At 39.4% G+C, this 15681-nt stretch overlaps 1 protein-coding gene across 25 annotated transcripts in view; it reads right to left on the reverse strand.

The window, feature by feature from the left end:
• PIAS2 (protein inhibitor of activated STAT 2) overlaps positions 1-15681 on the reverse strand; it is a 133207-nt gene that overhangs the window by 50336 nt on the left and 67190 nt on the right. For all 25 annotated transcript variants that reach the window (XR_011252300.1, XR_011252301.1, XR_011252299.1 and 22 more), the window contains 2 exons: positions 8573-8706; positions 6145-6316 (listed from right to left, as the gene is read on the reverse strand). Coding sequence is in view for 15 of the 25 variants with exons in the window: in XM_069568484.1 (XP_069424585.1) it covers positions 6145-6316; positions 8573-8706 (306 nt within the window). In the remaining 10 variants the exon portion in view is untranslated. The remainder of the gene's footprint in view (positions 1-6144; positions 6317-8572; positions 8707-15681) is intronic.

Consider the following 15681-nt stretch of genomic DNA (forward strand, 5'->3'; position numbering starts at 1 on the left):
CTTTGAGACCCCATGGACTGTAGCCCACCAAGCTCCTCTGGTCCATGGGATTTCCCAGGTATGAATTCTGGAGTGGGTTGCCGTTTCTTCTTCCAGGGGAACTCCCCCACCCAGGGATCAAACCACCATGTCCTGCAGCCTCTGCACTGGCAGGAGGATTCTTTACCACTGAGCCACCTGGGAAGCCCTGTTATTCTGTACTATTTTTCAAATAATACAGATGTCACTGGAAAGGAGGAAAACAAAGTCATCTTGAGAGGATATACATGGCTGTATTGGCAAATGCTAGTCTCAGAAAAGCAAGTGAACTGAGACCGATCTATTTGGGAACCAGAGGAAATATAGTATGCTTGAGACAATAACATAAGCTAAGTATTTCAAAATACATTTTCCAGACCGACAAAAAGAGCAACTGCCTCAGTTACAATCAGGAGGTTTTCTTGGATGCCAGTGTTACCTGGCCATCTAAAACCACAAAGGTAGACTCTGGAGGGGGAAAGAGAAAACCTGAGATGAGCTCAAGTATGTATGTTAAATTAAAGCACATCTTTTTCTAGAAGTCTGAAGACACTGGTCCTCTACAAGGATGAAAGGAGAACAGGAAATCACCAGAAGTGTTTCCAAATTACACACGATCCTACCTCCCACACAGGAATGTGTATCAGAAACTGGGGCATGGGGTCATGGGAATAAGAAGGAAAGAGAGACTGGCGTATGTGAGTACTCACAAGGGGGCGTAAAAAGTGACTCTGATTATCTCACACTGTCTTTTCTCTTGATCCCCAACTGACCTTTCAATCTGGATCAGATTCATAGAAAACAACAACACTCCCTTTCCCTCCCTGGCCCTTTACTTACACCTGCACAGAAATGAGGTCAATGTCCCAGTGCACTCGTCACCATAGTAACCCGCAAGCACTGCACATCTTCTGCTCTCATAAAACTCTGAGTGATTAACTATTCCTTGTTTCACCAATATAAAATGCTACCACAATATGTAAAAATGTCACAATCCAGTGACAGTACCAATTATTAAATCAATATCTACAATCTCAGCAAGTATCTGAAAAGTTAAACAATTCAGTGTAAGTTAAATCCGATTACCTGAACTTTGTAACATTAACACAAATTCAACTTTACATAGAACGGGTAAAATTCCCCATTTGTTAGGATTATCAAATTACCTACTGGTAGCAGATTTTTATCTCAATCAGAAGCATCACAAAGATCGCATTCGGAAAGGTAAACAATTCTACTGCCTGTGCAAAAATAGATGTATTTATAGATATGGAACAATAGAACTATGGTGAAATCTAAATGGCTATGTCCGATGGAATTATCGGTCTAAGTACGTGATGCTATAAATACTAAAAACATTTTTTAAAGCTTTTGTTACTCCCTCCTCATAGGATTGGCAAATACACAGGCCTATATGTACATTATATATTATGTACACATATAAGTTTTTACAGCTTTCTGCATAGTATCAGTGAAAGGTTGGCTTAAAACTCGACTTTTAAAAAACTAAGATCACGGCATCTGGTCCCATCATTTCATGGCAAACAGATGTGGAAACAGTGAAAGATTTTATTTTCTTGGGTTCCAAAATCACTGCAGACAGTGACTACAGCCATGAAATTAAAAGATGCTTGTTCCTTGGAAGGAACGCTATGACAAATCTAGACAGCATATTGTTTTTTCTCTTCATGTAACAAAAAAGAGTTACTGGGTGGTTTGTCAAATATAAGATGAATAATGACAATGGCCAAAATACGTCACTTTTCCAGTGCTTTACTGAGTACTGTCATCGCCATTATTTCACTCAGTCTTCACAATAATTTAATCAGTTGCACATTATTATTATTTCTACTTTACAGATGAGAAAACTGAGCTTACAGAATTCCCAAAGTCACACAGTTAATACATAGGTGAAAATGTTACAGGGTGTTTATTGTCACTTTTAGTTCATCATATTTAAATAGAAAGTCATTATCCTTGTCCTCAAGTCAGCTCTATTTCTGTCAGTGATACCAGACAGCACATTATTACTAAATAGAAGAGGCATCACTTTGCTGACAAAGGTCAGGACAATCAAAGCTATGGTTTTTCCAGTAGTCATGTACGGATATGACAGGTGGACCATAAAGAAAACTGAGTGCCAAAGAATTGATGCTTTTGAACTGTGGTGTGGAGTAGACTCTTGAGAGTCCCTTGGACTACAAGAGATCAGTCCTGAATACTCACTGGAAGGACTGCTGCTGAAGCTCCAGTACTGAGCACCTGAGGCGAAGAGTATGATCCACTCAGTGGACATGAGTTTGTGCAAACTCCAGGAGATACTCAAGGACAAGCAAGCCTGGCAGGCTGCAGTCCACAGGGTCGTGAAGAGCCAGACATGAATCAGTGACTGAACAACAACATAATCTCACAGCACACAAGAAAATTGCTGGCATACTGCTAGATAGCAAATAGTATTCTGGAGTACTAGATCACTAAATTCATCATACTTGGCCCAGACTTAGATGTCTGAAAATTCAGTAACTTGAATTTTTATCTTATAAACCTGAAATTCACCAGGTGTTCCCACTTTATGATCATAAAAAGATTTTCAAAGATTCAATTCTGCTACCAATTCCTAATGATTCTTCAGTTCAGTTGCTCAGTCGTGTCTGACTCTTTGTGACCCCATGAATTGCAGCACGCCAGGCCTCCCTGTCCATCACCAACTCCCGGAGTTCACTCAAACTCACGTCCATCGAGTCGGTGATGCCATCCAGCCATCTCATCCTCTGTCGTCCCCTTCTCCTCCTGCCCCGAATCCCTCCCAGCATCAGAGTCTTTTCCAATGAGTCAACTCTTCGCATGAGGTGGCCAAAGTATTGGAGTTTCAGCTTCAGTATCAGTCCTTCCAAATGAACACCCAGGACTGATCTCCTTTAGGATGGACTGGTTGGATCTTCTTGCAGTCCAAGGGACTCTCAAGAGTCTTCTCCAACACCACAGTCTTAATCTATCTTTAATCTTTGCTTCCTTTCTTGAGAATACCTCTTTATTAATGACAAAGCAATCATTTAATTTCCAAGGCATGGGGTAGGGGGATAATATTTCAAAATTATCTATTAATTTAGAAAAACACCAGAGGTTTTCTAAAAGTCTTATTTTCCCTCTATTCCCCCCATTTGCTTACTAGCACTAAGAAGCCCTATGATAAATTTACACCTCAGGGAAAATTTCCAGATGCTGACACAAAAGGGAGGACATGAGAAGAATGACCAGACACAAAACCAGGAAAAAAAAAAATCTAAGAGTTGGACGGGATTACACAGATGAAATAATCACAGTATGGTCACCACTGTGATGCCTGCACAGGTGGCATCCACTCTACCTTAACACAGAAAATGTGATTTTAACACAAAACATCAACGTTCTTAGTGTTCAGAAAACTCCAATGCCAAGTTTTCATGTATCATTCCTCTACTGGATTTGTATCTGCCAAATGCTATAACAAAGAAAAACCTTAACCCAGGTCATCAATGACTCCCGTTCAAGACCTACAAGGTAAATATCACATTTTCTCTTTTCCTGGATTCACAGCTTCAGTCCTTAAGACCCACTCATCTATCAGGCTACAGTTTCCACCACTCACCATCCTCTTTCCCTTCTCTGGCTGCTCTCATTAATATCCTTCTTGATGAAAGCCCTGACTAAAATGGTCTAAGTGAAAGTCATTTAGCCTAAAACTGAATAGAACTGGCATGGGTATGTATCCTGGATACTGCTTCTTTTATTACTGCAATCTAAGAACAAATCAGCTCAAGTGGTAAACCATTAAGTGAATTCTGACACTTCAGAGAGCTTCTATCTAAATGGCTGTTAATTTACAGAAGGCCATTATCTATTAAGATGATGATATACAGTCGTCCCTCAGTATTCACAGCAGACTGGGTCCAAGGACCCTCTCCCCAAAAGGAGACCAAAACTCACAGGTCCTGAAGTCCCTAACCTAAAATACTGTAGTGTTTGCACATCCTCCATAAATTAATTCATCTCTAGATTACCTTATACCTTATAATACCTAATACAATGCAAATGCTATGTACAATAGTTCCTGCTTTTGGAAACTTAAAGAAAAGAATTTTCCTCTAGCCATTTCTGATGATCCACAGTTGCCAGAATCCACAGATGTGGAGAGCTGACTAGTTGTCTATGACAAGATCCATTTTATCAGTGTATTTCCTAATTATAAAGCATTCTTGGATAAACTTTACTTGGTATTAAAGGATGCCACTTTAACATATTATTAACTAACTTACTAAGATCGAATTCAGAATTTTCATTGATCTTCCTAATGTAAGCCAGTTTCATAACAGTTTTCCTGTTTGGCTGTTAATGTATCAGTCAAGTATGGGTATTAAGAATTATGCCAGCTTCGCAGAATGAACGGGGTAGCTGCACTTTACAAACAATTCAAACCAAAATTTTCACATGTTGCTGGTTTGGTCACAAATTTCCATCTTATACTCTAAATGTTAGGTTTTTTCTTTTTAACCTAGATGAGACTCAACATCTATCTCTGTGGTAGCTGACCACAGGTGTGAACTGTCCTGATTCCTCAGCACGGTAAGGTCATCTCAGATGACCCTTACAATGAGCCACCAGAGACACCCTCCAAGATGACAGTAACCCTTCAACCTGGTGTGAATCCATCTAACTATATATATCTAACTATATACTGTGCAACCTACATTTCTCCAGCATGTTCTAAAGCATTTCATTAGAGAGTAAACTCTGGAAATATCACATCTAAGCCAGTAAATATTTCAAAACTCTATTTTCATTTTTTATCATTTAAATTCTAGAAGTGCCAACTAAATTGTCTGAAAGAAACCATAAATGATCAGCATCCCAGAAAAAAAATCCCAGTTGAAATACTTATTTCATTTTCAGTTCCACTAAGAAAAAGAACGCACTCTGTGATGTGGAAATCACATCTGGAAATCCAAGTATTTTAACAGTGAAGGCGGCAGCACAGAAAGCTTTAATTCTCCTGGTTTCAAAAGTTAGCTGTAAAAAAGGAATGTTTCAAAAGTGCACCGAGAATGTAACTCCACTTGTATAAAATGCCTAGAGAAGGCAAATTTATAGCAATAAAAAGAAGATCAATGGTTGCCTACTGGAGTGTGCGTGGGGATTAACTCAAACAAACACGAGAGACATTTACTGGGTGTGGAGAGTATTTCACAACTGAGTTGTGATGATAACTGTGTATCTATGAATTTACTAAAACCACTTAACTGTGCAACTCAAGACTTCAGATGTGGGATTTTATGGTATGTAAATTATACCCCAATAAAGCCATTAGAGAAAAGAAGTGCAATGAGAGTTCAAAAGACAAGACTGGCACACCCCAGTCTGAAATAATATGCTCCTGGGATATCGAGAGAACCCTCTGCTACTTTCCTGCAGGTTCCAAAATCTCTCAGAATTATCTATTGCTAATTACTTAAACTTGTCACTTAGATGCCATAAATGCTAGACCACATTTACTTGCCCACACTGTGCCTTGGAGAGGGTGAGAAGGGAAGGCAATGATTTTTTACTGAGAAAATTACCATGGGCCTGAATCAGGCTGAGCTCTTTCATTATTTTATTGAAACCTGAATATAACCTTATGAGGTAGGCATTATTTAACCCCATTTTAGAGAACAGGAAAAGGAGGCTCAAACAAGATCCTTGTATTTCATCCAAGATCACAGAACGAGTAAGCAATGGTGTCAAAATTAGAATCCATACTGGTCAGATTGCCAATTACACACTCCACACACTCCACTTCCTCACGGTGGTCTGTGATGCCAAATTCACTCCTTACAAAGAGAGTCAAGAAAATAACAGGAAGTGTTCAATATGAAGTATTTAGACATGAGAAGATTACAACCCTCACTTCCCAAAGATGGGAATATCATCTTCATCAAAATTTCCTTCCCCATGAACAACATACTCATTTGAAAATATTTCAACTGAATAAAATGCAAATGAAAGTGGCCCTCTATGGTTACGCCACTCTCCAAGAGCCATTTACAAACCTAACCCAGGAACAGTTAGTTCCAAGTGAAATAAACAATAGTGAACTATAAATTCACAAACCCTTTGGTTGGGCTGCTTTGTGTTTCTGACATAAAGATGCATTTCCTTTTGGCAGGAGGGCCTTCCTCTTCATCAGAAGAGCTTTCTACTGTCAGGTCAATGACATCCACTTTCTTCTTGCTTGGCTCATTGGCTACAGTCACTGCACAAGGCTTACTGAGGACAGCTGAAGCTACATGGAGGGAACAGAGGGGGGGAAAGAAAGTGAGAGGTGTAACACAAGGTCAAACCATAAGTTTTAAACTGTGCAGCTTGTCCTGGAGAATACACAGCCCATAAAGTCCATACTTGCCCCAGGGACAAAGACTCTCTAACTTCAGACATTCAGCTATAAAACGACTGCTTACCTAGGAGACAGAGGGAGCACAATGCCTTGTGAGAAGACCAAAACCTCTTTCAGATGGCATCTGCCAAGTTATCCCCCCAGTACTGCCAGTAGATCTCTGTAGATCCTGCTCCTCACACTATCTCCCCTGGTGAGGACTCACATTATAGACAGACCTCCGGAGTTAAGGAGCTGGTCTCTGGCCATGGACAAGAGTATGTGGCTGTACTGGCTGTGTATTCTCACACACATGGTAGTATTAAGTCAGAATCAAACACTTCCATTCTAACAAAGCAGTTGCTTATATCAAAGAATACAGAAGCTCTTCACCACAAGCCAGAAATGGATAAAATGTTCACTTTAATAATATCAGTTGGAAAAAACCCCAACTATCTCACTTTAAGAAGTTACTCAGACCTTCAAAGTTTTTCTTACCAATTACCTACTTAGGTTCTTCTTTCTGCCCACTTCCATAGTCTTACACGATATGTTAACTCACTATTTCAAAGAAAATATGCTCTACAATCTACTTAGTAGAAAATGCATGCTACTTGATAATGGAAAAGCAGTAGCAACTAATTAAATCACTATTTTTCTCATATATGAGGGAAACCTTGATCATTCCCATGGGTTCAGTAACAACACAGGAGAATGAATACTGACCATAAAATCCTTTACTTTTTCCTCTCTTCCTACTCTGAACACCTATTATTCATCACATTGCCAGAATGTGAAACACAGTCAGCACAAAACTCAGTGAGTGGACTATGTCAGATAAAAAGAAACTAGGTTTACCTACAGGTTTCAATTTCTCAGATGGCCTTGAATTTCCCCACTCAGCACGGACATCACAGGGAGCTGAAGGCTGAGCTAAGTGTAACTCAGACTCATATTTCTTCCCACAAAGCAATGAGCTTTGAACTCACCTTTTTTTTTTTTTAAACCAACTAGCCTATGACCATCTTTCCCCACCCTCCATTAATGGAAAGTGCAGCCTCTCTAACCACATGTCTACTTGGGGTTCCTCCAACAGATACTCTAAAAACAATTCTGGAAAACTATCCATTTTCATGTTGCAGCAAGCACCACATATTACGATGACTCTAAAAACTACAAGCAATGTATTGGTGACGATCTGGGGAAAAGGTAACTCTAGATTACTGTTGGTAGGAATGTAAACTGGTACAGCCACAATGGGGAACAATACGGCAGTTTCTCAAAACACTAGAAACAGAACTATCCTATGACCCAGCAATTCTACTCCCGGGTGTATAGTGAAAAACAAAACAAAAACACTAATTCAAAAGGATGCATGCACCCCAAAGCTCATAATAGCATTATTTTCAACTGTAAGTGTCCATCAACAGCTGAATGGATAAAGAAGATATGGTGTGTACCTACACATACATACACACACACACACACACACACACACACGGACATTAAAAACAAACAAAAATTCTGCCACTTGCACCAACATGGATGAACTTGGACAGCATGATGCTAAGTGAAAAAAATCAGCCAGAGAAAGACAAATACTATATGAAATCACCTGTATGTGGAATCTGAAAAATATGACGAGTGAATATAACAAAGAAGAAGCACACTCGCAGATACAGAGAACAGATTAGTGGTTACAAGTGGGAAGAGGAAAGAGAAGAGGGGCATTAGAGGGGTGGGGAAGCAGGAGGTACAAGCTATTAGGTTCAGGATAAGCTACAAGGGTATGTTGTGCAACACAGGGAATATAGCCAATATTTTACAATTAACTATAAATGGAGTATAACCTTTAAAAATTATGAGTCACTATATTGCACACCTTAACTTTGATAATATTGTACAGCAATTATACCTCAATAAAAAATAAGATGATTTAGATGGTTACTTTATGTATGAAAAATATACTATGAAAAGACTGACTATAATGTGCTATAAACCTCTGCACATGTCTTAAGAAAAATCATTTGGGAGAAATCAGATGTGTAACAATCAGAAGGTAAACTGAGCACACTGAACTGCAAACAGTCGCTCTAACGGCCAAGGTTAACACTACAGACAACAGCACATGCGTCTCACTCTTCTCTGCAGCCATTCTGCACATACTTTCTATTTTTGGACATGGTTGGCTGGATACTTTCATAGCTTCTTTCTTCGGTCTCATTGGACACCAAGAACCATCTTCTTGGAATTTGATCTCGTCCACATCAGTACAGTCATTGAGAATTTCCATAAAAAGCCTATAAACCAAGTAAGAAGAACAGAAACGTAATTGCATGGCTTTGCTCAAAGGTGAAATAACAAAGTAATACATTTTACCTTGGAGACAAAAGGTATTTTGTATTTTTTGTTTGCTTGGTGTTTTAATACTTCACACTTTACAGCAACTATTATCACCTCCTTCCTCTTAGGCTTTATCTGCTTAACAGGCAACAAAAGAGTTAAGTGACTTACAAAGTATCACCTTAAAAATCAGTGATTAAACAAAAATAGACACACCTAGAACATTCTTGCAATAAAGAAACAACCCTCAACATAACACATAAGCAAACACAAAAATTACTGTCCAAAATATAATATATAAGATTACCAACAAAAAGGATCACAGGGATGGGGAAAGGAGGCAGAAATAGGGACATCAAAGTCTCAATAAATTGAAAATAACTCAGCATATGAATTATGTTACAGGATCAAAATGAAATGAAATTAGAAAACAACATCAGAAAAATATATGGAAATTACACAAAACAACTCATGACACAAAGATAGTATTAAAATACTCAGGAAGTATTTTGTACTGAATGGAAATGAAAATATACTAAAATCTGTAGAAGGTAATTAAAGGCATACAATTTTCTATTACAAAAGGATGCAAATCAAGAACCTCACCTTCTAACTAAAAAGAACTAGAAAAAAGTAAATTAAAGTGACAATAAACCAGAGAAGGAAAATAACAAAGAACATAAACAAAATAGGAAAAAAATAAAATAGAGAAAAAACAAAGAAACCAAAATGCAGGTACTTTAAGATCAATAAAACTGACAAACTTCTAATCAGACTTAGACTTATTCAAAAAGCAATAGATAACCCAAGGAATCTGTGTCTGTTAAAGAAACTGAATTTGTAAAAACTTTACCAAAAAGAAAATTCTAGGCCCGTATGTCTTCAGTATGAAAATCTACCAAATATCTGAGGAGACACAGTATGACTTTCCAGCTCACCTTTAATGCCAGCATTGTGTGGGTGCTCAGTTGCACAGTTGAGTCTCACTCTGCAACCCCATGAACTGGGGCCCACCAGGCTCCTCTGTCCATGGGATTTCCCAGGCAAGAATACTGGACTGGGTTGCCATTTCCTCCTCCAGGGCATCTTTCCCACCCAGGGATTGAACCCACGCCTCTTGTGTCCCCTGCACTGGCAGGAGGGCTCTTTACCACTGCACCGCCTGGGAAATCCCATGAGGCCAGCATTACTTTGATCGTAAAAACAGACATTACAGGAAAACAGACCGCTCTCTCTCATGAATTTAGCAAAACAAACCCAACAATAAATATAAAACATAGCAAATCATGACCAAGTGAGGTTAGAATGAAAGGTTAGTTTAATGTTTGAAAATCAATCAATGCACATCATCATGTAAACAGACTAGTCAGTTCAAGACAGCAAGACAAAAATATAAAAGGCATCTAAATTAAAAAGGAAGAAGTGAAACTGCCTTTATTCACAAAGTATTAACTTTTCTACATAGAACATTCTGTGTTCTCGATAATACAACTAGAACTACAAAATGCATTTAGCAGTTTCAAGATAGACAAAAATCAACTACATTTCCATATAACAGGGAGAAACAGAAAAACCAATACCATATCAAACATGAAATAATGGGATAAATCTCAAATAAGGCACACAAGACCAATATTAAACTACCAAATATTACTGAGACCTAATTAATGAACAGTATGAAAAGGCAAAAAGATAGGACAATGAAAGATAAACTCCCCAGGTTGGTAGGTGCTCAATATGCTACTGGAGATCAGTGGAGAACTAACTCCAGAAAGAATGAAGGGATGGAGCCAAAGCAAAAACAATACCCAGCTGTGGATGTGACTGGTGATAGAAACAAAGTCCAATGCTGTGAAGAGCAATATTGCATAGGAACCTGATGTCAAGTCCATGAATCAAGGCAAACTGAAAGCGGTCAAACAAGAGATGGCAAGAGTGAACGTTGACAGCCTAGGAATCAGCGAACTAAAATGGACTGGAATAGGTGAATTTAACTCAGATGACCATTATATCTACTACTACAGGCAGGAATCCCTCAGAAGAAATGGAGTAGCCATCATGGTCAACAAAAGAGTCCGAAATGCAGTACTTGGATACAATCTCAAAAACGACAGAATGATCTCTGTTCATTTCCAAGGCAAACCATTCAATATCACCGTAATCCAAGTCTATGTCCCAACCAGTAATGCTGAAGAAGCTGAAGTTGAACGGTTCTACGAAGACCTACAAGACCTTTTAGAACTAACACCCAAAAAGAGATGTCCTTTTCATTTTAGGGGACTGGGATGCAAAAGTAAGAAGTCAAGAAACACCTGGAGTAACAGGCAAATTTGGCTTTGGAATGCAGAATGAAGCAGGGAAAAGACTAATAGAGTTCTGCCAAGAAAATGCATTGGTCATAGCGAATACCCTCTTCCAACAACACAAGAGAAGACTCTACACATGGACAACACCAGATGGTCAACACCGAAATCAGATTGATTATATTCTTTGCAGCCAAAGATGGAGAAGCTCTATACCGTCAACAAAAACAAGACCAGGGGCTGACTGTGCCTCAGATCATGAACTCCTTATAGCCAAATTCAGACTTACATTGAAGAAAGTAGGGAAAACAGCTACTTTCAGGTATGACCTAAATCAAATCCCTTATGATTATACAGTGGAAGTGAGAAATAGATTTAAGGGCCTAGATCTGATAGACAGAGTGCCTGATGAACTATGGATGGAGGTTCAGGACACTGTACAGAAGAAAGGGATCAAGACCAACCCCATGGAAAAGAAATGCAAAAAAGCAAAATGGCTGTCTGAGGAGGCCTTACTGTGAGAGCTATGAAAAAAAGGGAAGTGAAAAGCAAAAGAGAAAAGGACAGATATATCCATTTCAATGCAGAGTCCAAAGAATAGCAAGGAGAGATAAGAAAACCTTCCTCAGCGATCAATGCAAAGAAATAGAGGAAAACAACAGAATGGGAAAGACTAGAGATCCCTTCAAGAAGTTAGAGATACCAAGGGAACATTCTATGCAAAGATGGGCTCAATACGTGCAGAAATGGTAGGGACCTAACAGAAGCAGAAGATATTAAGAAGAGGTGGCAAGAATACACAGAAGAACTGTACAAAAAAGATCTTCATGAACAAGATAATCACGATGGTGTGATCACTCACCTAGAGCCAGACATCCTGGAATGTGAAGTCAAGTGGGCCTTAGGAAGCATCACTACAAACAAAGCCAGTGGAGGTGATGGAATTCCAGTTGAGCTATTTCAAATCCTGAAAGATGATGCTGTGAAAGTGCTGCACTCAATATGCCAGCCAAATTTGGAAAACTCAGCAGTGGCCACAGGACTGGAAAAGGTCAGTTTTCATTCCAATCCCAAAGAAAGGCAATGCCAAAGAATGCTCAAACTACTAAACAACTGCACTCATCTCACATGCTAGTCAAGTAATGCTCAAAATTCTCCAAGCCAGGCTTCAGCAATACATGAACCATGAACTTCCAGATGTTCAAGCTGGTTTTACAAAAGGCAGAGGAACCAGAGATCAAATTGCCAACATCCGCTGGATCAAGGAAAAGGCAAGAGAGTTTCAGAAAACCATCTATTTCTGCTTTATTGACTATGCCAAAGCCTTTGATTGTGTGGATCACAATAAACTGTGGAAAATTCTGAAAGAGATGGGAATACCAGACAACCTGACCTGCCTCTCGAGAAATCTGTATGCAGGTCAGGAAGCAACAGTAATAACTGGACATGGAACAACAGACTGGTTCCAAATAGGAAAAGAATTACGTCAAGGCTATATATTGTCACCCTACTTATTTAACTTATATGCAGAGTACATCATGAGAAACGATGGGCTGGAGGAAGCACAAGCTGAATTGCCGGGAGAAATATCAATACCTCAATTATGCAGATGACACCACCTTTACGACAGAAAATGAAGAAGAACTAAAGAGCCTCTTGATCAAAGTGAAAGAGGAGAGTGAAAAAGTTGGCTTAAATGGATTGGAAAAGGAAATGGCAACCCACTCCAGTGTTCTTGCCTGGAGAATCCAGGGGAACGGGGAGCCTGGTGGGCTGCCGTCTATGGGGTCACATAGAGTTGGACACGACTGAAGGGACTTAGCAGCAGTAGGAGCAGCAAAGCTCAACATTCAGAAAACTAAGATCATGGCATCCAGACCATCACTTCATTGCAAATAGACGGGGAAACAGTGGAAACAGTGTCAGACTTTATTTTGGGGGGCTCCAAAATCACTGCAGATGGTGACTGCAGCCAAGAAATTAAAAGACGCTTACTCCTTGGAACGAAAGTTATGACCAACCTAGACCATATATTAAAAAGCAGAGACATTACTTTGCCAACAAAGATCCATCTAGTCAAGGCTATGGTTTTTCCAGTGGTCATGTATGGATGTGAGAGTTGGACTATAAAGAAAGCTGAGTGCTGAAGAATTGATGCTTTTGAACTGTGGTGTTGGAGAAGACTTTCAGAGTCCCTTGGACTGCAAGGAGTTCCAACCAGTCCATCCTAAAGAAGATCAGTCCTGCGTGTTCACTGGAAGGAACTGATGTTGAAGCTGTAACTCCAATACTTTGGCCACCTCATGTGAGGAGATGTGACTCATTGGAAAAGACCCTGATGCTGGGAAAAATTGAGGGCAGGAGAAGAAGGGGACAACAAAGGATGAGATGGTTGGATGGCATCACCGACTCAATGGACATGAGTTTGGGTGGACTCTGGGAGCTGGTACTAGACAGGGAGGCCTTGCGTGCCACGGTTCATGGGGTCGCAAAGAGCTGGATGCAACTGAACTGAACTGAATAATCAATAGATATATATCATGTTCATAGATTAAAAGAATCAATATTGAGAAGTCACCCTAAATTGATCTACAGATTCAACATTATACAAGTAAAAAAAAAAAACAGGTTTTCCTAATTGACAAGCTCACTCTAAAATGTGCAATGAAATGCAAAAGATCTATAATTGACAAGATAATTTTAAGAAAGAAATTAGAAGTCTCATATTACTCTGATTTTAAGACAGTACAATACTGACATAAACATACACAAATCAACAGAATAAAGTTCAAAGATGAACCCACACACATATGGAAACTCATTTTTGAAAAAACAATGCAAAGGCAGTACAGTGAGTAAAAGCCAATCTCTTCAACAAGCGTGGCAGAGCGACTGCATGAGCATATGCCAAAAACAAATATGAAGCTAAATCCCTCATTTTTATCTCACACCATATACAAAAATTGACTTGAAACAGACAAGACATCTAAGTGTAAAATGCAATGAAAAGACTTCTAAAGAAAGCAAGGAGAAAATCTTTGTGACCCTGGGTTAGGGGAAAATATCTTAGTATGATATCAAAGGCATAGGACATAAAAGAAAACCCTGATAAACTAGCCTTAATCCAAGAACTATTGCTCTGCTATTGGGAATATAAAATAGTACATCACATTGGAAAACAGTAGTAATGTTTCTTAAGGCCCACTTGATTGTACGCTCCAAGATGTCCTGCTCTAGGTGAGCGACTGCACCATCATGGTTACCTGGGTCATTAGGACCTTTTTTGTATAGTTCTTCTGTATATTCCTGCCACCTCCTCTTAATCTCTTCTGCCTATTAGGTGCTTACCCCTTCTGTCCTTTCTCGTGCCCATCCTTGCATGAAATGTTCTCTTGATCTCTCCAATTTTCTTGAAGAGATCTCTAGTCTTTCCCATTCTATTGTTTTCCTCTGTTTTTTTTTGCACTGTTCATTTAAGAAGGCCTTCTGATCTCTCCTTGCTATTGTCTGGAACTCTGCGGTCAGCTGGGTCTACCTTTCCCCTTCTCCCTTGCCTTTAACTTCTCTTCTTTCCTTAGGTTATTCGTAAAGCCTCGCTGGACAGCCACTTTGCCTTCTTTATTTTTCTTGGGGATGGTTTTGGTCACTGCCTCCTGTACAGTGTTAGGAACTCCCATCCATAGTTCTTCAGGCTCTCTGTCTACCAGACCTAATCTCTCAAATCTACTTGTCACATCCACTGTATAATCATAAGGGAATCTGATTTAGGTCATACCTGAATGGCCTAGTGGTTTTCCCTACTTCAATTAAAGCCTGAATTTTTCAATAAAGAGCTCATAATCTGAGCCAGTCCACTTCAGGTCTTGTTTTTGCTGACTGTATTGAGCTTCATCTTTGGCTGCAAAGAACAATCAATATGATTTTGGTACTGACCATCTGGAGATGTCCATATTTTGAGTCATCTCTTGGGTTGTTGGAAAAGGGTGTCTGCCATGACCAGTGTGTTCTCTTAACACAACTTTGTTGGCCTGTGTCCTGCTTCATTTGGGGCTTCCCTGGTGGCTCAAGTGGTAAAGAACCTGCCCACAATGCAGGAGACCTGGGTTTGATCCCTAGGTCGGGTAGATCCCCCGAGAAGGGAATGGCTACCCACTCCAGAATTTCTTGCCTGGAGAATTCCACGGACGTACTTCATTTTGTACTTCAAAGCTGCCTGCTAGTTCAGATATCTCTTGACTTTCTATTTCTGCATTCCAATTCCTTATAATGAAAAGCATATCTTTTTTTACTATTAGTTCTAGAAAGTTTATAGGTCTTCATAGAACTGGTCAATGTCAGTTTCTTTGGTGTCAGTATTTAGTGCACAGACTTGGATTACTGTGATAATGAAGGGTCTGCCTTGGAAACGAACTGAGATCATTCAGTCCTTTTTGAGACTGTACCCCAAATACTGCATTTCAGATTCTTTTGTTGACTATGAGGGCTACTCCACTTCTTCTACTGATTCGTGACCACAGTAGTAGATATAATAGTCATCTGAAAATTCAGATTCCTAAAATGTCAATGTTCAGTCTTCTCCTGGCCCACATACAATTTACCATCTTCTCCTGGACCATATACAATTTACCT

Source organism: Ovis canadensis, chromosome 23, assembly GCF_042477335.2.
Source record: "Ovis canadensis isolate MfBH-ARS-UI-01 breed Bighorn chromosome 23, ARS-UI_OviCan_v2, whole genome shotgun sequence".
In the NCBI taxonomy this organism is placed as follows: Eukaryota; Metazoa; Chordata; class Mammalia; order Artiodactyla; family Bovidae; genus Ovis; species Ovis canadensis.